Source organism: Oncorhynchus masou, chromosome 9 (genome assembly GCF_036934945.1).
Source record: "Oncorhynchus masou masou isolate Uvic2021 chromosome 9, UVic_Omas_1.1, whole genome shotgun sequence".
NCBI lineage: Eukaryota > Metazoa > Chordata > Actinopteri > Salmoniformes > Salmonidae > Oncorhynchus > Oncorhynchus masou.
The window spans coordinates 33,475,831-33,498,883 of NC_088220.1; the positions used below are offsets into that span (position 1 = coordinate 33,475,831).

At 45.4% G+C, this 23,053-nt stretch overlaps 1 protein-coding gene across 1 annotated transcript in view; it reads right to left on the minus strand.

The window, feature by feature from the left end:
* Positions 1-3,816: 3,816 nt before the first annotated feature.
* The window catches only part of LOC135544994 (neuronal acetylcholine receptor subunit alpha-7-like), a 52,680-nt gene continuing 33,443 nt past the window's right edge, over positions 3,817-23,053 (minus strand). Inside the window, exons 5-11 of the mRNA XM_064972669.1 lie at positions 22,862-22,971; positions 12,161-12,408; positions 11,533-11,727; positions 7,626-7,712; positions 4,530-4,639; positions 4,276-4,422; positions 3,817-4,245 (exon numbers count right to left, since the gene is read on the minus strand). Coding sequence (XP_064828741.1) covers positions 3,817-4,245; positions 4,276-4,422; positions 4,530-4,639; positions 7,626-7,712; positions 11,533-11,727; positions 12,161-12,408; positions 22,862-22,971 — 1,326 coding nt within the window. The remainder of the gene's footprint in view (positions 4,246-4,275; positions 4,423-4,529; positions 4,640-7,625; positions 7,713-11,532; positions 11,728-12,160; positions 12,409-22,861; positions 22,972-23,053) is intronic.

A 23,053-nucleotide genomic window follows, 5' to 3' on the forward strand; every position in this document is an offset into this window, starting at 1 on the left:
GATCCCTTGGATATTTACATATTTCCGTGGTCCCAGTCAGCCCATATTCACCCAGTAGGCCCATATGTGACTTGTTTCAGGAAACTAGTCATAGGTCGCGGGTCACTACTTCACAGGAGATGTTTGAACGTAAACTTTTTTTTAAATTCAAAATTACGACCCTAGTTGGTTTAGCCACAGGAAAAGTCAGCAACCTTCCCGCTAGCCATGATTGGCTGAAAAAATGAGTGGGCTGGACATGTCGATAGATGAGTTGGGATTGGTCTGCCATATAGCATGCTTCTATCTATTTGAGCTGGTCAGTTTGTGTAGGCAATCCTGTCTAACGCTGCTTTTAAAAAAAAATGTATTGCGTCTTCACTTTTTGGAGGACCGAGTTTTGAAATCAGTGGAATTAGACTATGATAGCTAAGGAGATGGAGAAAATACCAGTCTCTTTATTACATCTTCAAACTAAGGGCAACCATGGCATCCTTGACAGGGAGAAGCATCCATCTATGAGGTATATGGGCAAGATAGTCCAGCAAGCTACATTTTCAGATATTACACATTTCTCATTTTGACAGAAAGTAATTTCTATTTCAGGTTAAAGTGTTCTGTTAGCTAGCTAGCTAGCTAATATGTGTGTGATTGTATTACTCGTATCATAGAGCCATTTGCTTTGCTAGTTATAGTCTAATGTTAGCTAGCTAACATTGAACCTGGTTGGTTAGCTACCTGCAGATTCATGCAGGGTAGTAACATCATGAGTTGGGATTGTGTTTCATTGTTTACCTAGCTAGCTAGCTACATGTCTTAACAAAAGACACAACTATGCAAGTAACTATTTCAATAGAATGTCACTGCGACAACTGTTGATAAACGTAGCTGGTAAAATCGCTCTGGCTATCTACTCCGATTTCAGAGCACTCTCGTCTGTGTGCCAGATCGCAGAATAACTGATGAATTTCAAGCTTGTCAACTTTCAAAGCAGAATAACTTTCCCATTGTTCCTCAAATGCAGTGTATGACATACCATTTTGTAGCTCTGATTCTCTGCTTTTATCAACTGTTTAAAAAAAAACAGTTTCAAATTGTGCTACATAAGACCGAATCAAGGCGATCGGTCACATATACACCCAGTCAGACCATCTCCTGTCACATTCATGTATATATGGATAGTCCAGGTTGATATTTTCTTGGGCTACATGGGAGATTTATTAGGGAAGTGCAACGAAATCACAGGAAGAGAAGGACAGCAGTGTGACAACCGATACAACAGAGGAAGACTGACTGTGGGGTGGGGGGAATATGTTCAGTACACAGTAACAATGGTTATTAATAGAAAAAGACAGACACGGACTTACTCTCTGATATGACAGGCAGTCGATAAGTCATTGAACTTAACTATCTGCCCTGAGAGCTTTGATATACCATGGTCTTTATGGATAATAATATCACATTAAAACAAAACATGACATCTGAGTTTGTTTCAATCAATAAAAACAGGAAGAGTCAGAGGTTATCACGTGAGACAGACATCCTCCATGTTAATGTAACACCACTATATCCATTCCCCTATATACAACACATGTCATATCAACTGATCGCAATTACTAATACTACGTGGATCTACTGTAGTTATCTGATGTATGGGGGCATTACGGTGTCCATACTACATTTTAGTCATTTAACAGACACTCTTATCCAGAGGGAACATCGACAGATGTTTCACCTAGTCGGCTCGGGGATTCGAACCAGCAACCTTTCGGTTACTGGCCCAACACTCTTAACCGCTAGGCTACCCACCACCTTTTTATATTAGGACAGCCTCCGTCTCAGCAGGAGTATCTTCCGTCTAGCAGCCGGTGCAGTAGTTCAGTATCCACTGAAAGTCGCATGGTCATGTCTTTGTCCAGTGGTTTGTTTCCATAGCTCCTGTTGTTGCAGGTTGTTGAAGGTTGAGTCCTCTTCTAATGTACATATGAGTCTTACACCATGACGTCACAAATCATTCAATGTTATCATAGGGGCACAGTCAATGTCAGAGTTAATGACGTTATTTGTGGACCTAGAGGACACCGACTACTTCTACACCCGTGACAAAGTTAGCTGCTATTTAGAATCGACAAGTAAACCGTGTGTATGTACAGTACGCAAACTTATAATATAGTGAAAGTAAAATGGTTAGAATACGATAAGAAGGTCATGGTCACAGTGAAACATCTCTGTATTTACACAGTTACTTTAACAATGCCACATAATGTCACAAAGTCCAGAAAGTCCAGTAAAGTTCTAAAGGTCGTAGAATGCATGACCAGGAATCCAAAGATCAAAGGTCAAGTTGATATTATAATGAGATAACTGGAAGGCATGGCAACAAACAGGAACAACCTCAGTTAAGCTGGATCCAGTCAGAGAAGAGGGACTATGGAGAATCCTTGCATTGATTTTCAGTGTACATCTATTTACATTAAAATCTATTTTCTCAAATATACTCCAGAGTAATCTGGATAGAACATGTAAGGCTTGTTTCCCGTACACAGCATTGGCCTAGTCCTGTACTACAAAGCATGCTGAATGGAGATTCTCCATTGAAAGTGGTTCTTAGTCCAGACCTAGGCCTAATCTGTTTTCATGACGTTGGCCTGGGGGTAGGTTTTTCCTCTCTCTACCCTACTGATGTTACATTTGCAAACACCTTGGTTAACAGAGATTCTGGGAACATCAGAAGGTGGGGGGAAATTAACTATATTCTAGTAATCCGACCAATTGAACATATGCGGTGGTACTTAATGAATATGATGTCAGTTCGGTTGTCATCTGAGACATTCTCATCAATGATAAGATGACATAAACTCTACAGTGGAAAGTCTACACATCAGAGTTATCGGATTCACTGGAATTGTTGGAATTCAATGGAATTGTTGTTCAAGTTAAATGTTTGAATATGAAATTATTTGTGATGGGATGAAATGTGATTTTAGCTTCTAAAATGTGAGATTTGGGTTTTCATGAGTGAATTAGGCCCGACTCAGTGGCCCGCCCACGTGAAGAGACATAAACTATGAAACACACCCTTTTTCTCCCTTCCTATATAAAGCCTTGACGACAACATAACCTTCTGTTCCGAGGATGTGAGGACGACGGTCCTATGTCAGAATGGTTCAGATAATAACTACAGAACGAAGCCAACATCAGCGTGAGCTTTGGTTGCAAATGGTATGAACTTTGAACTCTTATTCACTACAGAAGTCATACCGCCTAGCCGTTGAGTTAGCAACAGCCCCTGCAAACAAGGGTTAGGAAGGAACAGACAGAGTATCCCGTCTATCACACAACGACGTTACTACAACGTATCCAATTGACCACCAGAGTCATTCTTCAAAGGACAAAGTTTGGCAACGCGGCCTTCCATCTACAACAAACCTACCTAAGCGCAGCTCAGAGTAAATATTTATAGCATTTTCCTTTTCCAAATGGGCGGTAATTTAGAATACATAAGATATTGTATTTAACTTGTTAGCCAGGGTTCGTGAAGATAACCAAGAATTTACAACTTTCAGATGAGACCGAATTAAGGTGACGATTAATATGGACTGCTATTGATGTAAAATATTACTAGGTCTTTATTCGGAAGATAACAGCTCTATAAATATTATTTCGTGGTGCCCCGACTCTCTAGCTAATTACATTTACATGATTAGCTCAATCAGGTAATATTAATTACGGAGAAATTATTTTATAGAATAGCATGTCATATCACTTAATCCGGCATAGCCAAAGACACGACACTGTGTTTGGGGAAACTGGCCTATACGGTTTAATATATTGACACTATTTCTTTAGATAGTCCTTGGTGACGGCCTCCAAGAAGTTGGGAGCAGACATGAGGATGGTGAAGGTGCCGATGATGGAGAACAGAGTGAAGGCCACCAGACACAGCCTGTCCACCACGGCAGCAGCAAACTTCCACTCGCTGCAGATCGCCACTTCCTCATCTTGGTCCCTAAAGCGCTGGGCGATATACGACACCTCCTCCAGGATCTGAAAGACTTCCGGAGGAGTAAAGATCAACCCCCCTCCACCTCTCCCTCTTCCAGCACCTCCCCCTGGGGGCTCAGCCTCCTCGCAGGGGGTCCCTTGGGCCAGTCCCCCCGACGCCACGCCGGAGTCGCTGGAGGTGGGACAGCGGGGGCTCTCCACAGCGTTGTAGCTGAAGTAGAGGCTCATGCTGCCGTTGGAAGTGCCAGTGGGGCAGGGGGCCTGGGAGAGGGGTGGGGTGAGGCCCATCACGGTGCCCATAGGTCCCATCTCGATGGAGCTGGCGCTGGAATGTTGCTGGGGAGGGTGGCCGTACTGGTAGCCAGCGGGTTTGCGCTCCTCACCTGGCTGTTTCATTCGCAGAAACCAGGCACACCAGTTCAACAGCACCACTCTGACCTGGACAGAGAGAAGAGGGGGATGAGACTGAGACACACACAATGGCGACGATGATGATAACGATAATGATGATGAGGGATACGATGAAGACTGGGAGCGAGACTCACCCATCTGGGCATCTTGCCGCCCTGTGGGTCGTGGTGATGGAACTGCAGGACCAGAACAGTCACCACCACAGACAGACCCACTATCATCATTGTACTGGCAAAGTACTGAGCTACAAAACAAAAGCCACAACCACATCAAACATTAACACAGTAACATCACACGTGATACAGACACTGACCAAAAGAAAAAGGAGAATGTGTGTCCCAAATGGCACTGGTCATGGCAAAAGCTGTGCACTCAATAGGGAATAGGTCGCCAGTTGAGTGTGTCATTGTATATCAGTGGAAAATCAAGCAACCCAATAAAATAACAGCAGTAAAACAGAAGAGAAGGCCAACAACACCGAGCTTTAGTGCCGAGTCATTGAGGGCACATCATGAATGGGTTCTCTCAGGGGAGGGACTGGGGGGAGACAGGGAGGGATGTGAGGGGAGCTTCACCCCATTCAAGCGTTAACTCAACACTGTTCTTACCCAAATATCTCAGCTCTGTAGCTGCCTCCCAGGCCAGTCACACACCCCCCCTCTCTCTGTTAGCAAACAACCGCTAAACAGTTCAGACAAGAAGAAATGCTAGCAGGGCAAAGTGCACATGACCCACTGTGGGATCAGGGGTTAGGGCTATCCTAGTCAGCTTAGGAAGAGGAAGATGAGGAAGATGGGAAGGAAGAGGAAGATGAGGAGGGAGGAGGAGAAGGAGGAGGGAGGAAGAGAGGAAGTGGAGTGAAATAGAAAAGACAGAGGAAGAGTATGGTGAAGGGTAAGGGAGAGAGCAGGAGAAAAGAGGAGGAAAACACGGAAGCAGAACACAAATTAAGATAAGTATGAGAAAGAGGAGGAGGTGGATCCATGAGAAGAGTTGGATTCTAATAAGGAAGAGTTGGATGAAGACACCAGATAGCAGTCCTGCCAGAGTCTAATCCAGCAGAGTGGAGGTGGGAAGTGCAGAGATGCCCCTACAGACCTACAGAGTGCTGACTAACACTGCCCTTCACTTAGAACTCTACCCAGCCCATCCCCATCGGAGCCTGTCAGCAGCTTCACATTCACACACACACACACACACTCAAATCTACATGAGTGTGTTCGAGTGAGACACACAGAGATGGATCAGGCCAGGGAAGGGTAGTATGGGGGGGAGATGAGAGAGGGTGCTGACGTTACCACTTTTTGGGTATAGTGGGACCTCATCAGTACCCTGACTGTGGTTCAGTGTCTCGAGGCCCAAAAAACACATTCAACCAATCGACTAATCATCAACGTGGATTTGATGGATCAGGTGTGTTAGTGCTGGTCTGGAACAAAAGCCTGCAAACACTTCGAGCAGCAGGAGTGAGAAACACTGCTGTATAATGTATAAACAGACTGAAATGTACAGGCAGCTTCTGGAGTATACCTCACTGGCAGACAAACGCGCTGTGTAGTTCATAGAAAAAACGGGCATCATTCATTTGTATTTGACTCCTCAAAGTTTTTGAGCGCTGAGCCTCCCTGCTGGTCAATGGGACATCAAATCTGATTGATTACATCATAAACACAACTAACAGTTTCTGGCGCAAATGCACAGATATTTACATGGTAAACAAATGTAGGACTATTTTGCAGGAAGATGTATAGAACCTGCATAGGTCGACAGACACAGACACACACACACTCCTCATAAGCCTCCACACCAGAGAGTTGATGGCTGAATTAGTGAGCGTTTTACCCTCATATCATGAGTGTCTCATCGCAGCAGCTGAAGCCTTTGAAGTTCTCTCTCAGAACTTTAGCCCCTAAAGGTTACTCTACTCCCTCCCTCCCTCCATCCAGCCTTCCGTTCTGGTCTTCTTCCTTTCCTCACGGGGAGCCTGACTTGCTATTCTTCCTCTCCTCACGGGGAGCCTGGCTTGCCCTTCTTCCTCTCCTCAAGGGGAGCCTGGCTTGCTCCGCATCCTCTGCTCACGGGGAGCCTGGCTTGTCACAGCCTCCTAATAATGGTGACAGTATTATTGTCATTGTCCGTCAGTTCCGACACCGTCCTGTTCCATCATAACATTAAGGGATTGACACTCTGACATACTGGACGTATATCACAGGAGGCTGGTGGCACATTCATTGGGGAGGACGGACTCGTGGTAATGGCTGGAGCGGAATAGGTGGAATGGTGAAAAATAATCTGATGCAGCCGAAATGCGTCAGATTTTTTACATTTTGTTTACATTAATATTCCATACAAATAAAGGCATGTTAATTAATGATATGCAGAGTGCCTTGGTCCTCCCTTCTTTTTGATAATCAATGTAAAGGTCTTTGAAAACAAAAAGGCTTGGTAGAGTATATGCTCAGTGCTCCATTGACATTTCACATCCAATCTGGTTTGAGTTTGGTGGGACTAACATTTGATTTTCAACTGGACAATGACCCAAAACACACCTCCAGGCTGTGTAATGACTATTTGACCAAGAAGGAGTGATATAGTGCTGCCTCCACAATGGCCTCCACAATCACCTGACCTAACCCAATTGAGATGTATTTGGGATGAGTTGGACCGCAGAGTGAAGTAAGAGCAGCCAACAAGTGCTCAGCATATGTGGGAACTCCTTCAAGACTGTTGGGAAAGCATTCCAGGTGAAGCTGGTTGAGAGAATGCCAAGAGTGTGGAAAACTGTCATCAAGGCAAAGGGTGGCTAATTGTTTGGTTACTACATGATAACATATGTGTTATTTCATAGTTTTGATGTCTTCACTATTATTCTACAATGTAGAAAATAGTAAAAATAAAGAAAAAACCTTGAATGAGTAGGTGTGTCCAAACTTTTGATTGGTACTGTATGATTTTGATTGGACACCCTAGTACATAGGCTCTCAGCCCTCACTGACATTAATAACTTATTAATGTACCGCTAGTCAAACCTAGCGAGGCCCTCAGAGGATCACAGACTGTATAAACATACACATTAACACAAGATTTGCACACACACACATTAATACAAACACACACTCTGGCTTTACACTCACTAATGCACAGCCAATCAAATGAAACCATAAGAGGACAGAGGATAATGTATATAACACACACACACACACACACACACTCACACACACAGAACCCACCGATGAGAGGCACAGAGTCTGAGGTGGCGGGCATGATCTCAGCAACCAGTAGCATGAAGACTGTTAGAGAGAGCAAGACCGTGATACCTGGAGAGAGACAGAGAGACAGAGGCAGAGAGAGAGCGAGAGCGAGAGCGAGACAGACATAGAGACAGAGAAAGCGAGAGGGAGAAAGTGAGAAAGAGAAAGTGAGAGAGAGAAAGAATAAGTCCTTCTACCTGTTAAGTAAAGCATGATAAAAGACAAGCAGGTCTAGAGGGAAAGGGGTGGTGTGTGCGTGCGTGCCTGGGTGCGTGTGAGTCTTTGCTGCCTCAGCCCAACCTGTCACAGTAATGTTCAGTGAAGTGTTATGCATGGCTAGCTGTGGACCAGCCAACACAGGACCAGAGGTGATGCCCAGGTGAGCTGATGATGTCATAAGATGTTAAACATGCAGCGACAGTCAGTGAATAAACAAACCACTGTCGTCCTTCATAAGTAATCTGCTCGCCTGCTGTGCCTGTTTATGGCTGAAGCACTGCTACTGACTACTGGGTTGTTGTAAACACACATTTCTATTAGTGATCGGGGACAATAACTTAAATCAGTTCTACCAAATTTCTATCAACATGTTAAATATGCAACCAGGGGGGAAACAATTCTAGATCACCTGTACTCCACACACAGAGAGGCATACAAAGCTCTCCCTCGCCCTCCATTTTGTAAATCCGAGCACAACTCTATCCTCCTGATTCCTTCTTAGAAGCAAAAATTAAAGCAGGAAGCACCAGTGACTCGGCCTGTAAAAAAGTGGTCAGATGAAGCAGATGCTAAACTACAGAAATGTTTTGCTATCACAGACTGGAACATGTTCCGGGATTCTTCCGATGGCATTGAGGAGTACATCACATCAGTCACTGGCTTTATCAATAAGTGCATTGAGGATGTCGTCCCTACAGTGACTGAACGTACGTACCCCAACCAGAAGCCATGGATTACAGGAAACATTCGCACTGAGCTAAAGGGTAGAGCTGCCGCTTTCAAGGTGCGGGACTCTAACCCGGAAGCTTACAAGAAATCCTGCTATGGCCTGCGACGAACCATCAAACAGCCAAAGCGTCAATACAGGGCTTAGATTGAATCATACTACACCGGCTCCGATGCTCGTCTTATGTGGCAGGGCTTGCAAACTATTACAGACTACAAAGGGAATCACAGCCGTGAGCTGCCCAGTGACACGAGCCTACCAAATGAGCTAAATCACTTCTATGCTCGCTTCGAGGCAAGCAACACTGAGGCATGCATGAGAGCATCAGCTGTTCCGGACAACTGTGTGTTCACGCTCTCCGATAGCCGACGTGAGTAAGACCTTTCAACAGGTCAACATACACAAGGCTTTGGGGCCAGACGGAATACCAGGACGTGTGCTCCGGGCATGTGCTGACCAACTGACCGGTGTCTTCACTGACATTTTCAACATGTTCCTGATTGAGTCTGTAATACCAACATGTTTCAAGCAGACAACCATAGTCCCTGTGCCCAAGAACACAAAGGCAACCTGCCTAAATGACTACAGACCCGTAGCACTCAGGTCCATAGCCATGAAGTGCTTTGAAAGGTTGGCAATGGCTCACATCAACACCATTATCCCAAAACCCTAGACCCACTCCAATTTGCATACCGCCCAAACAGATCCACAGATGATGCAATCTCCATTGCACTCCACACTGCCCCTTCCCACCTGGACAAAATGAACACTTACGTGAGAATGCTATTCATTGTCTACAGCTCAGCGTTCAACACCATAGTACCCGCAAAGCTCATCACTAAGCTAAGGATCCTGGGACTAAACATCTCCCTCTGCAACTGGATCCTGGACTTCCTAACGGGCCACCCCAGGTGGTGAGGGTAGGTAGCAACACATCTGCCACGCTGATCCTCAACACTGGAGCTCCCCAGGGGAGCGTGCTCAGTCCTCTCCTGTACTCCCTGTTCACCCACGACTGCATGGCCAGGCACGACTCCGACACCATCATTAAGCTTGCAGACGACAACAGTGATCACTGACAACGACGAGACAGCCACACTAGGGAGGAGATCCGAGACCTGGCCGGGTGGTGCCAGAATAACAGCCTATCCCTCAACGTAACCAATATTAAGGAGATTATTGTGAACTACAGGAAAAAGGAGGACCGAGCACGCCCCCATTCTCATCGACGGGGCTGTAGTGGAGCAGGTTGAGAGCTTCAAGTTCCTTGGTGTCCACATCACCAACAAACTAGAATGGTCCAAACACACCAAGACAGTCGTGAAGAGGGCACGACAAAGCCTATTCCCCCTCAGGAAACAAAAAATATTTGGCATGGGTCCTGAGATCCTTAAAAGGTTCTACAGCTGCAACATCGAGAGCATCCTGACTGGTTGCATCACTGCCTGGTATGGCAATTACTCAGCCTCTGACCGCAAGGCACTACAGAGGGTAGTGCATACGGCTTAATACATCACTGAGGCTAAGCTGCCTGCCATCCAGGACCTCTACACCAGGCGGTGTCAGAGGAAGGCCCTAAAAATTGTCAAGACCCCAGCCACCCCAGTCATAGACTGTTCTCTCTACTAACGCATGGCAAGCGGTACTGGAGTGCCAAGTCTAAGACAAAAAGGCTTCTCAACAGTTTTTACCCCCAAGCCATAAGACTCCTGAACAGGTAATCAAATGGCTACCCGGACTATTTGCATTGTGTGCCTCCCCAACCCCTCTTTTTATCATATATTCATAGTCACTTTAACTATACATTCATGCACACGCTACCTCAATTGGGCCGACCAACCAGTGCTCCGACACATTGGCTAACCGGGCTATCTGCATTGTGTCCCACCACCCACCAACTCCTCTTTTACGCTAATGCTACTCTTTGTTCATCATATATGCATAGTCACTTTAACCATATCTACATGTATATACTACCTCAATCAGCCTGACTAACCGGTGTCTGTATGTAGCCTCGCTACTTTTATAGCCTCGCTACTGTATATAGCCTCGCTACTGTATATAGCCTTGCTACTGTATGTAGCCTCGCTACTGTATGTAGCCTCGCTACTGTACGTAGCCTCTCTACTGTACATAGCCTAGCTACTGTACATAGCCTCGCTACTGTACATAGCCTCGCTACTGTACATAGCCTCTCTACTGTTTATAGCCTCTACTGTATATAGCCTCTCTACTGTATATAGCTTCGCTACTGTTTATAGCCTCGCTACTGTATATAGCCTCGCTACTGTATATAGCCACCCTACTGTATGTAGCCTCTCTACTGTATATAGCCTCTCTACTGTATATAGCCTCTACTGTATATAGCCTCCACTGTATATAGCCTCGCTACTGTATATAGCCTCGCTACTGTATATAGCCTCGCTACTGTTGTATTTTATTTCTTTACTTACCTATTGTTCACCTAATACCTTTTTTGCAATATTGGTTAGAGCCTGTACATAAGCATTTAAGCATTTCACTCTACACCTGTTGTATTCGGCGCACGTGACAAATACACTTTGATTTGAAATATGTATACAGTTACATATCACAATAATATTTTGGACAATATTATATCGATACTTTGATCCCAAATAGTAGTTTGTAAAAAAAAATGATAATAACATTTTTTTTTGCTAGGTACAGTAGCGTTCGACAGCGGCAGTCAGCTGTACCTCCGGCAAAATTCTGGTAGAGCGAGATAAGATTGTCAGATTTATAACCTCTTGGCTAAACTGACTTGTTAGACTGACAGTTTAGGCAAGTTACCAATTGGAAGAGATTACAGGTAACTGCTGACCCTGCGATATCTATTAATAAACCTGACAGAAGTCCAGTATAGATAGTACTCCGTAACATACAAAAATCCAAGATGGCTTCCCGGCGTTCCTTCCTTACCCAGGGAGATCTTCTCTCCGGAGTCAGCGGGCAGCAGAAAGACCAGCAGGGCCAGGCCAGAGATGAGGACACAGGGGATGAGCAGGTTGAGACCGTAATAGAGGGTTCGTCTTCGCATGGTGACGGTGAAGGTGACGTCAGGGTAGGGCTCCTTACAGCAGTCATAGTACAGCTCATTACGCTTGGCAGGGACTCCTAGGAGACACACACACACACACACACATTAAGAAACACAGAGGGGGGATTCAAAATCACTGCATTTACATTGATACAACGATGGACTGTTCACATTTTCTTTGACACACACAAGTACGAACCACACATTTCAAAGGACATACAGGCAACAAATAACACGGGATGGGGATCTCCACACATTCCCAAACACGTGATCCTTTTGCTAAGCAGAGTTAATCCCAGTAACATGCCCTCTCTGGCAGTGTGGAGTAAACATGAAATGTGCCATCAGGTCTGACAACCCCCCCCCCCATACGCAGACACCCCCCTCAGGGCAACTGGCTGGGGTGACAGCCCCACCCCCTCTCCCACAACCCCATTCCCACCCACCTCTATAGAGGTAACGACAGAGGCATGGACATACATGCTGAGAGAGAGATGAACCACATCGTACCCACGAGGTCCCACTCTCCATTGGGTATGTAGGTAGACGTGTCCACGTCCAGCATCTGCAGGTCCAGCAGCCAGCCGTTGTGGGTCCACGAGCCAAACTTCAGGTCACACTTCTGGACGTCGAAGGGGAACCAGCGCACGTCAATATAGCAGGTACTCTTCAGGATGCCCGGGGGGATGTACTGGCAGTAACCCGACGCATTGACCAGCACGTTGGTGTGGAAGGTGGCATCAAATCTCTCATCAGCGCTGCAGGGAGAAGGAGAGAGAGCGATGCATCCCTTTAACCTGTGACATCTCAACAGATCCAAGTCAAAAAGGGTTACTTGTATATTTGTGATGTATTTGTGATGCAAGACAGAATACAAGGAGAAAGAGTGTATGTGTGTATTAGAGAGAGAGAGAGCGAGAGAGCGAGAGCGAGAGAAAATAAGTCATTCTACCTGTTAAGTAAAGCATGATAAAAGACAAGCAGGTCTAGAGGGAAAGGGGTGGTGTGTGCGTGCGTGCCTGGGTGCGTGTGAGTCTTTGCTGCCTCAGCCCAACCTGTCACAGTAATGTTCAGTGAAGTGTTATGCATGGCTAGCTGTGGACCAGCCAACACAGGACCAGAGGTGATGCCCAGGTGAGCTGATGATGTCATAAGATGTTAAACATGCAGCGACAGTCAGGGAATAAACAAACCACTGTCGTCCTTCATAAGTAATCTGCTCGCCTGCTGTGCCTGTTAATGGCTGAAGCACTGCTACTGACTACTGGGTTGTTGTAAACACACATTTCTATGGTAGAGCATATTAGATATATGTTTAGAGGTCAGCTAAAGCCCGAGTTAGAGAAGTTAAAACAGTCAGACAACCTGTCCTGTGTCAACACACACACCCTGTGAGTAACGTACACAGATCTACATTGACACACACATAAACTAACGGTGCCCACAAACTGTTAGGGCCTACATAAAGCTGTCCCAACAGCAGAGTCCCAACAGCAGTCCCAACACCTTACCACTGCTACACCTGGCTATCAGCAGAGCCTGTTCTGGCAGCGAAACCATTCATTCACTGTCATTTACTGCCTATAAATAAATATAGCTGATATGGCTGACTTGCTTTTACAAATGTGGGGGGGTTTCTACTGACAATTGAGATGTACAAACTATGGCATAAGGGGAAGACAAGCAGATAAGAGGCAATCCGTGATTAAGACATTAATGAGCGAGCTAGGACGGACATAGTCAGTATAACTATTTGGTCAGCACTTTTGAAATGTACAGCAAAAGAATTCAGAACATGGGTCGTTCTTACAGTGTTCTCCCTGCATACAAAGTCAGAACTGTAGGATAAATAAAGGGGGCATATAAGCAGACAATGAAAGCTCTTACAATATTTGATGATTACATTTCTCAAAAACAGGTTATAGGCTACATGTGCACCACCAAGTCAGAAAAGTAGGCGAAATTAAGAGGTGTAAATAAACCAAATTATTAGGGTGAGGCACATGGGCTACTAACAGCTTACTACACAACATACACTTAGTATTACTTTCTAAGCTACAGTATACATATCTCCCTGGCATATACAGAATGTATGCAGCAGCATATGATACATTTTCGGACTCCTCTTGTTTTGCTGTGCTCACTTGAACAGAAAGGTGGCGCAGCGGTCCCTCGTGGACATATTTTGTCATTAAACTTTGATTGCTTTGCAATGATCTGAGAAAGATTTAGTGAGTCCCATTGCTTTAGGACTTGGTCAGGGGGTTTAAGCATATCCCAGTTTTGGTCACCTAGCAGGATAAATTCAGACTTAGTGTAAGGGGCCAGGAGAGAGCTAGGGCAGGTAGGGTACAGGCCGGTGCTGATGGAGGACGATAACACCCAGCAACAGTCAACAAAGAGCTATATGGTAAAGATTGCCACTCCCCCACCTTTGGAAGATCTGTCTTTCCGAAAAAGGTTATAACCAGGAAGGTTAGAATCAGTATTCAAAACACTCGTCTCAGTAATGACCAACACATCTGGATTGGAGCTGTGAACCCACACTTTCAATTGATCCATTTTAGGAAATAAGCTTCTAGTGTTAACGTGCAGTAAACCTCGGCTTTTATTGAGAGCAGAAATCAGTGAAGCAGATATCAGAGCACAGTCAGAAGTCAGAATTGGGGCTAGCAACAGTAGATGGGTGTACATGCACATTTCCATATATCATCAGCAGAAATACAATCAAGGCACGGCAGAGGACTAGGAGATCTCTGCAGGGTTGATTTATGACATTTGAATGTGCATTAGATGGCAACAAGATCATATTGTACAGCAATTGTATCAGGTAACATGAATACAAAGCCGTCGAGAGGTGGTTAGAATAGGATGGGAGGCCAACAGAGAGTCAGAGTCCCGAGTGTGGGAACAAACATAGTCTGTCCCACAGTTGGGTAAACAAGAAAGCTCAGTCAACAAAGCATTCAGGAGTCATGAGGCAAATAACAAACTGTACAAGAACAAAAAAACGACTTGGGGCTAGCCATTGTAAGTTCAGAGTCACTCGCCTCAACAGTGCCTGTTTGCTGGAGGCGCTTGAAAGCTCGGGAGACCTTGAGCCTTCTTGGATGGGCACTTCTAATGCAACTCTATGGCAGCATCCAAGGGGCTTGAATTTTCTAGCGTCCCCATGAGTGACGGAACACAGCGCTACGCTCCGTATTTTCTGCTGGCTTTGCCCCACCACCACAGAAAGCACTGAGCGAGGCTGAAACACCTGCATTTTGGAACTGCCTTACTCAAATAAACAACAAAAGAGACCATGTTTGTATGCGGCTTTATAAACTCAATTATATACACTACCGTCCAAACGTTTGGGGTCACTTAGAAATGTCCTTGTTTTTGAAAGAAAGCACATTTTTTGTCCATTAAAATAACATCAAATTGATCAGAAATACAGTGTAGACATTGTTAATGTTGTAAATGACCTTTGTTGTTGGAAAAGGCTGATATTTCATGGAATATCTACACATGCGTACAGAGGCCCTTTGTCAGCAACCATCACTCTTGTGTTCCAATGGCACGTTGTGTTAGCGAATCCAAGTTTATCATTTTAAAAGGCTAATTGATCATTAGAAAACTCTTTTGCAATTATGTTAGCACAGCTGAAAACTGTTGTGCTGATTAAAGAGGCAATAAAACTGGCCTTCTTTAGACTAGTTGAGTATCTGGAGCATAAGCATTTCTGCGTTCGATTACAGGCTCAAAATGGCCAAAAACAAAGAACTTTTGTTCTGAAACTCGTCAGTCTATTCTTGTTCTGAGAAATGAATGCTATTCCATGCGAGAAATTGACAAGAAACTGAAGATCTCGTACAACGCTGTGTACTACTCCCTTCACAGAACAGCGCAATCTGGCTCTAGGGTTAGGGTTGAACCGGGATGTGGACATGAAGCTAGGGTTAGTGTTGAGGCTAGGGTTAGGGTTGAACCGGGATGTGGACATGAAGCTAGGGTTAGAGTTGAGGCTAGGGTTAGAGTTGAGGCTAGGGTTAGAGTTGAGGCTAGGGTTAGAGTTGAACCAGGATGTGGACATGAATGTAGGGTTAGGTTTGAGGCTCGGGGTTAGGGGTTAGGGTTGAACCAGGGTGTGGACATGAAGCTAAGGTTAGTATGGAACCGGCATGTGGACATGAAGCTAGGGTTAGGGTTGAGGCTAGGGTTAGAGTTGAGTCTAGGGTTAGAGTTGAACCAGGATGTGGACATGAATGTAGGGTTAGGTTTGAGGCTAGGGGTTAGGGTTGAACCAGGATGTGGACATGAAGCTAAGGTTAGGATGGAACCGGCATGTGGACATGAAGCTAGGGGTTAGGGTTGAACCGGAATGTGGACATGAAGCTAGGGGTTAGGGTTGAACCAGGATGTGGACATGAAGCTAGGGTTAGGGTTAGGGTTGAACCAGGATGTGGACATGAAGCTAGGGTTAGGGTTGAGGCTAAGAGTCAGGGTTGAACCGGGATGTGGACATGATGCTAGGGGTTAGGGTTGAACCAGGATGTGAACATGAAGCTAGCGTTAGGGTTGAGGCTAGGGGTTTAGGGTTGAACCGGGATGTGGACTTGAAGCTAGGGTTAGGGTTGAACCGGGATGTAGACATTAAACTGGGATTAGGGTTGAGGCTAGGGGTTCGGGTTGAACCGGGATATGGACATGAAGCTAGGATTAGGGTTGAGGATAGGGTTGAACCGGGATGTGAACATGAAGCTAGCGTTAGGGTTGAGGCTAGGGGTTTAGGGTTGAACCGGGATGTGGACTTGAAGCTAGGGTTAGGGTTGAACCGGGATGTAGACATTAAACTGGGATTAGGGTTGAGGCTAGGGGTTCGGGTTGAACCGGGATATGGACATGAAGCTAGGATTAGGGTTGAGGATAGGGTTGAACCGGGATGTGAACATGAAGCTAGCGTTAGGGTTGAGGCTAGGGGTTTAGGGTTGAACCGGGATGTGGACTTGAAGCTAGGGTTAGGGTTGAACCGGGATGTAGACATTAAACTGGGATTAGGGTTGAGGCTAGGGTTCGGGTTGAACCGATCGTGCCGTCCTTGACCAGGATGAAGCTAGGATTAGGGTTGAGGATAGGGTTGAACCGGGATGTGGACATGAAGCTAGGATTAGGGTTGAGGCTAAGGATCAGGGTTGAACCGGGATGTGGACATGATGCTAGGGGTTAGGGTTGAACCGGGATGTGGACATGAAGCTAGGGTTAGGGTTGAGGCTAAGGGTCAGGGTTGAACCGGGATGTGGACATGATGCTCGGGGTTAGAGTTGAACCGGGATGTGGACATGAAGCTAGCATTAGGGTTGAGGCTAGGGGTTTAGGGTTGAACCGGGATGTGGACATGAAGCTAGGGTTAGGGTTGAGGCTAAGGGTCAGGGTTGAACCGGGATGTGGACATGATGCTCGGGGTTAGGGTTGAACCGGGATGTGGACATGAAGCTAGCATTAGGGTTGAGGCTAGGGGTTTAGGGTTGAACCGGGATGTGGACTTGAAGCTAGTGTTAGGGTTGAACCGGGATGTGGACATGAAGCTGGGATTAGGGTTGAGGCTAGGGGTTCGGGTTGAACCGGGATATGGACATGAAGCTAGGATTAGGGATGAGGCTAGGGTTGAACCGGGGTGTGGACATGAAGCTAGGATTAGGGTTGAGGCTAGGGTTAAGAGTTGAACCAGGATGTAGATATGATGCTAGGGTTAGAGCTGGGGGATGGATCCAGTGATTAGGTGGGACTGGGACTGAAGTTGTAGTTGGAGCGACTGGGTATAGAATCTTACCTGTGTGAATGAACCATTATCAGATATGATCAGACACACGAAAACACATCCACAACGTCACTAGCACAGGTAGCACAGTATCAGAAACGAACACACAAACTGCGGGTCCTATGGGGCCCACCCCCCGCTTCCCCTTCTGTCAGGGGCCCACCCCCCGCTTCCCCTTCTGTCAGGGGTCCATCCCCAGCAGTGGAACCCAGCAGTGGAAACCCATTAAGGCACCTGACAGTTCTATTCAGACCCCTATCAACGACCACTTATCCCCCAGACAACCACGAGACACCCCAAGCGCTAAAGTAGACGCGCCTGGGAACACAGTCCTCAGGTTTACACACTCATTCAGCGCGGTGACAGGCCGAGCCTGAGAGAGGATTTACTGATTACCCTCGTCTCCCTATCTCTCCTTCCTGCTCCACTCAGTAGGTTGAATGATCTACATTTCCAGAGTTTAGTAGCGTCATCAATTTCTCGTTCGTGTCAGTGTGTTATCTGTGCTGGTCGGGCAGGAGACGTGTGTGTGTGTGTGTGTGTGTGTGTGTGTGTGTGTGTGTGTGTGTGTGTGTGTGTGTGTGTGTGTGTGTGTGTGTGTGTGTGTGTGTGTGTGTGTGTGTGTGTGTGTGTGTGTGTGTGTGCCTGTGTTGTGGGGCAAGGGAGATAGGGCTGCATGTGCAGGGGCTGGGGCTGTGTGTGTCGCTGCCATCCCTGGCTCATTGAATTATTCAGACCTCTGCTTCATTGTGTCAGAAAGCTTCTGCCCGCGTTCCACTGCAACCAGCACGCATATCAGCTAGTGTGTGTGCCAGAGTGCGCATGCACACACACACACACAAAACAGGGAACATCAAACAACACATAAACATAATCCAGAAACTGACAAAACACACCCCAAAGATAGAAGCGCGTTAACACACAATGGGACAGGTGATACCCCTGAGAGAAGGAACAGAGAGCGGGGGCACATAGTTTAAATCACACACACAGAGACAGAGACAGAGACAGAGACAGAGACAGAGAGAGAGAGAGAGAGAGAGAGAGAGAGAGAGAGAGAGAGAGAGAGAGAGAAGCCCTAGACATGTGTCCTAGACATGTGAGCACAGTGAAAGGGGACAAAGCATTCTGGCGACACACAGAGGTCAGACAAACAACGGAGGTAGTGACAGGTTTCTGCAACCAGGGGACGTGAGTCACCTTGCTGTCTTCTCCACTTACTCAACACCTCATTCTGCACCTCCACGCACGCGTGGTAATGAGATGGAGCAGCTCACGAGAGAGAGAGACAGAGAGATTAAACCCAATGAAATACACACAGAGAAAACAAGAGAGAAGTAAGAGATATGGAAAGGAACAGACACCCAGAGGGCAGAAGAGACAGCCAGTCCAGTCTGCCCCGAGAGGAAGAGAGAAGAAGAAGAGAACAGTCTCTTTGGAGGTCCAGCCAGGGTTCTATGTTCTTGCTCTCTCCAGAAGCTGAGGACATAGTATGGCTTATGCCTCTGTGAAACAGAGTAGAAGTTATCCAAGCACATTATTCTGGATGTGCCTTCCCAGATCATTAGGATCAGGCATACAGGGTGACAGCCCCAGGGGCCTGATGAGTTGGAGTTTGGATATGTCCATCTCTATCTCTGCAAGCCTATCGCACTGAGAAACAGTGTAGTGACAAGGTGAGCCTCATCTTCATATGTTCCCAGTATAAATACACACAATATTCAGTACAGAGAAGGAAGAGGTAAATATTTTCTTAACTCTTTTTTTCTTAAAACGGCACTGTCGGTTACGGGCTTGTAAGTAAGCATTTCACGGGTAATATTGTATTCGGCGCATGTGACAAATAAAATGTGATTTGATTTGAAGAGAGAGAGAGAGTGATTATCTCGCTCTTTTTTTTTTTTTTTTAAACAGAATGTGTCCGTTCACATTGCGGTCATAGTCACAGCGGCAGGTAGCCTTGCAGGTTAAGAGCGCTGGGCCGACCACCGAAAGTTTGAGGTGAAAAATGCCGATGTGCCCTTCAGCAAAGCACTTAAACCTAATTGCTCCTGTAAGTCACTCTGGGTAAGAGCGTCTGCTATAAATGACTCCAATTTATTTGAGAGACACTACTGTGTGGCGTGTGCATGTCCCGCCTGGCTCCTTGACTTGGATGTCCTTGGTCTGATGGGCCCTATGAAAACATTGACTTTAGCCCTGTCCTTCTCAAATGAGGGAGATGGTCATGTAGTAACTGATCTAATGGTGATTAAAGTCTGTCTGATGCTGATCCACATCTACACAAGGTTATGGCGTGAGATGTGCGTACTTGTCACTGTAGAATTGTCAGTGCCCACATGAAAAACATACTACAGTTTACTATAGATTACGACAGTACTTACTATAGAATTGTGTAGTAAACTGTAGTGTACTGTAGAATACTATACTACACACTATTATCCCTCGATCATGTGTAGTACTTACTATAGAATGTTGTAGAATACTATAGTAAATACAACAGTATACGACAGGACGCAAAAACACTTCAGTGAATACTAGAGTAATGTCCGCAAAAAAACTCCATAGTAAACAGTTCAGTATACTACAGTCTGCAAAAACACTACAGTATTTACTATAGTATACACTTCAATATTTATACTATAGTAAACTGTAAATACTCCTTTAGTCCACAAAAACACTACAGTAATTACTATAGTATATACACAGTATTTTTACGATATTAAACTGTAAATACTACTTTGGTACACAAGAACACTATAGTACTATAGTATTTGTACCATAGTACAATACCATAATAAAATGTGGGTGTGTACAATGCTCAGTGTGAATGTACCTTTTCCTGAGATGAGCTACACGTGTCATGTTTGAATTGTTTTCGTGTAATACAACAGCATATAGCCTTTCACACCCCCATGCCATTACATTCAGCACATAGTGTCTATAAGCACGACACTAATAAGGATTCCTTCATGGCAATTTGTCAATGGAATCAACTGACATTGAAGTCAAATCCTGCTATGTGCTGAGTCACAAACAAACAGCAATCAGAGACGTGTTCAACTTCCTTTTCATCCCCCAGCCCTCGGCGGCTGAATACCAGACCGACTGAGATGCGAAAGGATCGTTCAGAGGGGAAATGAATGAAATGGCATGCAGAAAAATAATGCATAATCTGTCACATGCTGTTGATCCTTCCATTGTGCCTATACAACCCTCCACACTGAAATGGCCTTTTGATGAGATACATGGGATGTATTGAACTGACTCATTAAGGCTCTCGTTAATTAAGCGCAATAGAAGTGAATACATTCGTTATTGCGTTTTCGCACCTCAAAAGCATGCTAATGAGACCGGGTTCCTCTGCTATACACCGCTGTCAGACTAGCGTGTTATTGCTTACGCATTCATGACGAACGGTTTAATGGCGCATGTTATGTCACCAACGTCTGCTGTGTCAATGTGTGTCTCTATGTGTTTGTGTGTCGATATCATGGAAGCAGACTGCAAATTTGAACTTCCCTTTTGGGGAAGCTAAACCTCAGCAACACTCGGAAACGGGTTCTCCTCGGCAGCTACCCTCTATTACAGGGCCATGACATGATCTACAAGGTTAACTCTGCTCTTACGGTGAAATTCGTCAACATCTGTGATGTTTACGTCACATGACCCAAACCAATGACCCAAACCTGTCATGTAACTTCTTTACAGCATCGTAAACGCCAAAGAATTGTGAGAGCATGAAGAACAGACGCATTTTACATGAATGAAAAGTATGTTTCCTGTTACCTTTGACCTTTTGGGACGTGAGTGAGGGGTGAAGCAGGTTAGATGAAGAGAAGAGGGGAGAGAAGTAATCCCTTTTGCAAATGCAGCAGTGCTTTTAAAATCAGGATTAAATACCCATTGTTTCTCTCCTTAATCCTGTGATCATGTGATGGTGTGGTGCTGTGTGTGTGTGTGGTGTGGTGTGTTGGGTGTGTACGCGCATGGAGATTGTAATTAAGCAATAATACATTCAAGTCCATATGTTATGGCATTTTTATCATGGCTGTGACGTGGTCATAGCCACGAGGCGAAGCCGACAAGTTACCAGCATTAAAAAGCAAGATTACTATTATTATTTGTATTTTTTTTACCTGATGCTACATTCACTAACACTGGTTGTCAAGTGCAAATGTAGGTGTTCTCTGGTCTTTAGTTCTATGTCCATTGACTGCCATGTAAAGCTAAACTAAACGCATGATCCAGCGCTGGTGGATCATTCCGGGAACTTTGCAGGTTGCTGGCCAACTACACAGCAAACTAGCTACATTTCATGTTGTTTTACCAGTTCTGATGCTGATTGGTGATTTGGACTGGCTGAGAAAAGCTGCATTCCTCTCTCCTCTGTCGACACATTCATTAATACAGGAGACTGTGGAGATCAAATTACAATATTACAAACATTTTGCAAATGTCGGAGATAATGTCTAGGCACTTTTTACAGTGGAGATCAAGTTAATTAATTGCGTGGCTGGGCAGATCTGTAAAAGTAGTAGTACTAGCAGTAGCAGAAGCAGTAGTCGTAGTAGTTGCTGGTTACCAATGTAATTAGAACAGTTAAAATAAATGTTTTGTCATACCTGTGGTATACAGTCTGATATACCACAGCAGTGAGCCAATCAGCAGTCAGGGCTTGAACCCCCCCAGTTAATCATTATGAATGAACCCTCTTAAAAAAAGGACTGAACTTCCTTCACTTCTCTGTGTGCCTACCTCTCTACATATATTTCTCTTTCTCACATGGTCTAGCCAGTGCATTTTCTTGTGGTTTTGCCCTACATGGCAAAGTGAAGAGGAGTAGATACCATCTCTGTAAGCTTTCCCCACTAACAGGAGAAAGGGGTTAAGAACAGAGAGATGAGACAGAATAAACCCGACCTGTTCCAAACACTGTGCACGTCTAAAAACACATATACCCCACTGTATCTTAATGCTAACTCACACACACGCACACGCACACAGAAAGAGAGATACACACACACACACACACTCACACAGAGAGAAAACACACACACACACACACAGAGGTACACACAAACACACACAGGTACACACGCACAAAAACACACACACACACACACACTTCGGGAGACTTCCAGACTAAACACAGCCATAAACATATTTCACATTCAGGTCCCGTCCCTCCAGGCAGGCTGATGCCAGGTCACAGATGCTCCGTTGCTGTTGGTTTATCAACCAAATCTCAGCTCTGAAGTCATCCAAAGAAAGGATCAATCATAAATGACTGCATCAGTAAGTTGTGGGAGGAGATGAGGATGATGGGAGGAGAGGATTATTGGAGAGAGGAGGGTGATGGGAGGAGAGGAGGATCATGGGAGAAGATGGGGGTTGTGGGAGCACACCTGTTGTAGAGGAGGATGTCAGGGGTCCAGATCTGGCTGGAGGGGAAACGTAGGTTCTGAACCCCAGGGTAGTTCTCTGGATTCCAACTCAGGTACACATCAGTCCAGTACTGAGGACAGAACACAGAGATACACATCAGAGATAATCACACAGCAAAGAGGTACATCAGTCCAGTACTGAAGACAGAAGAC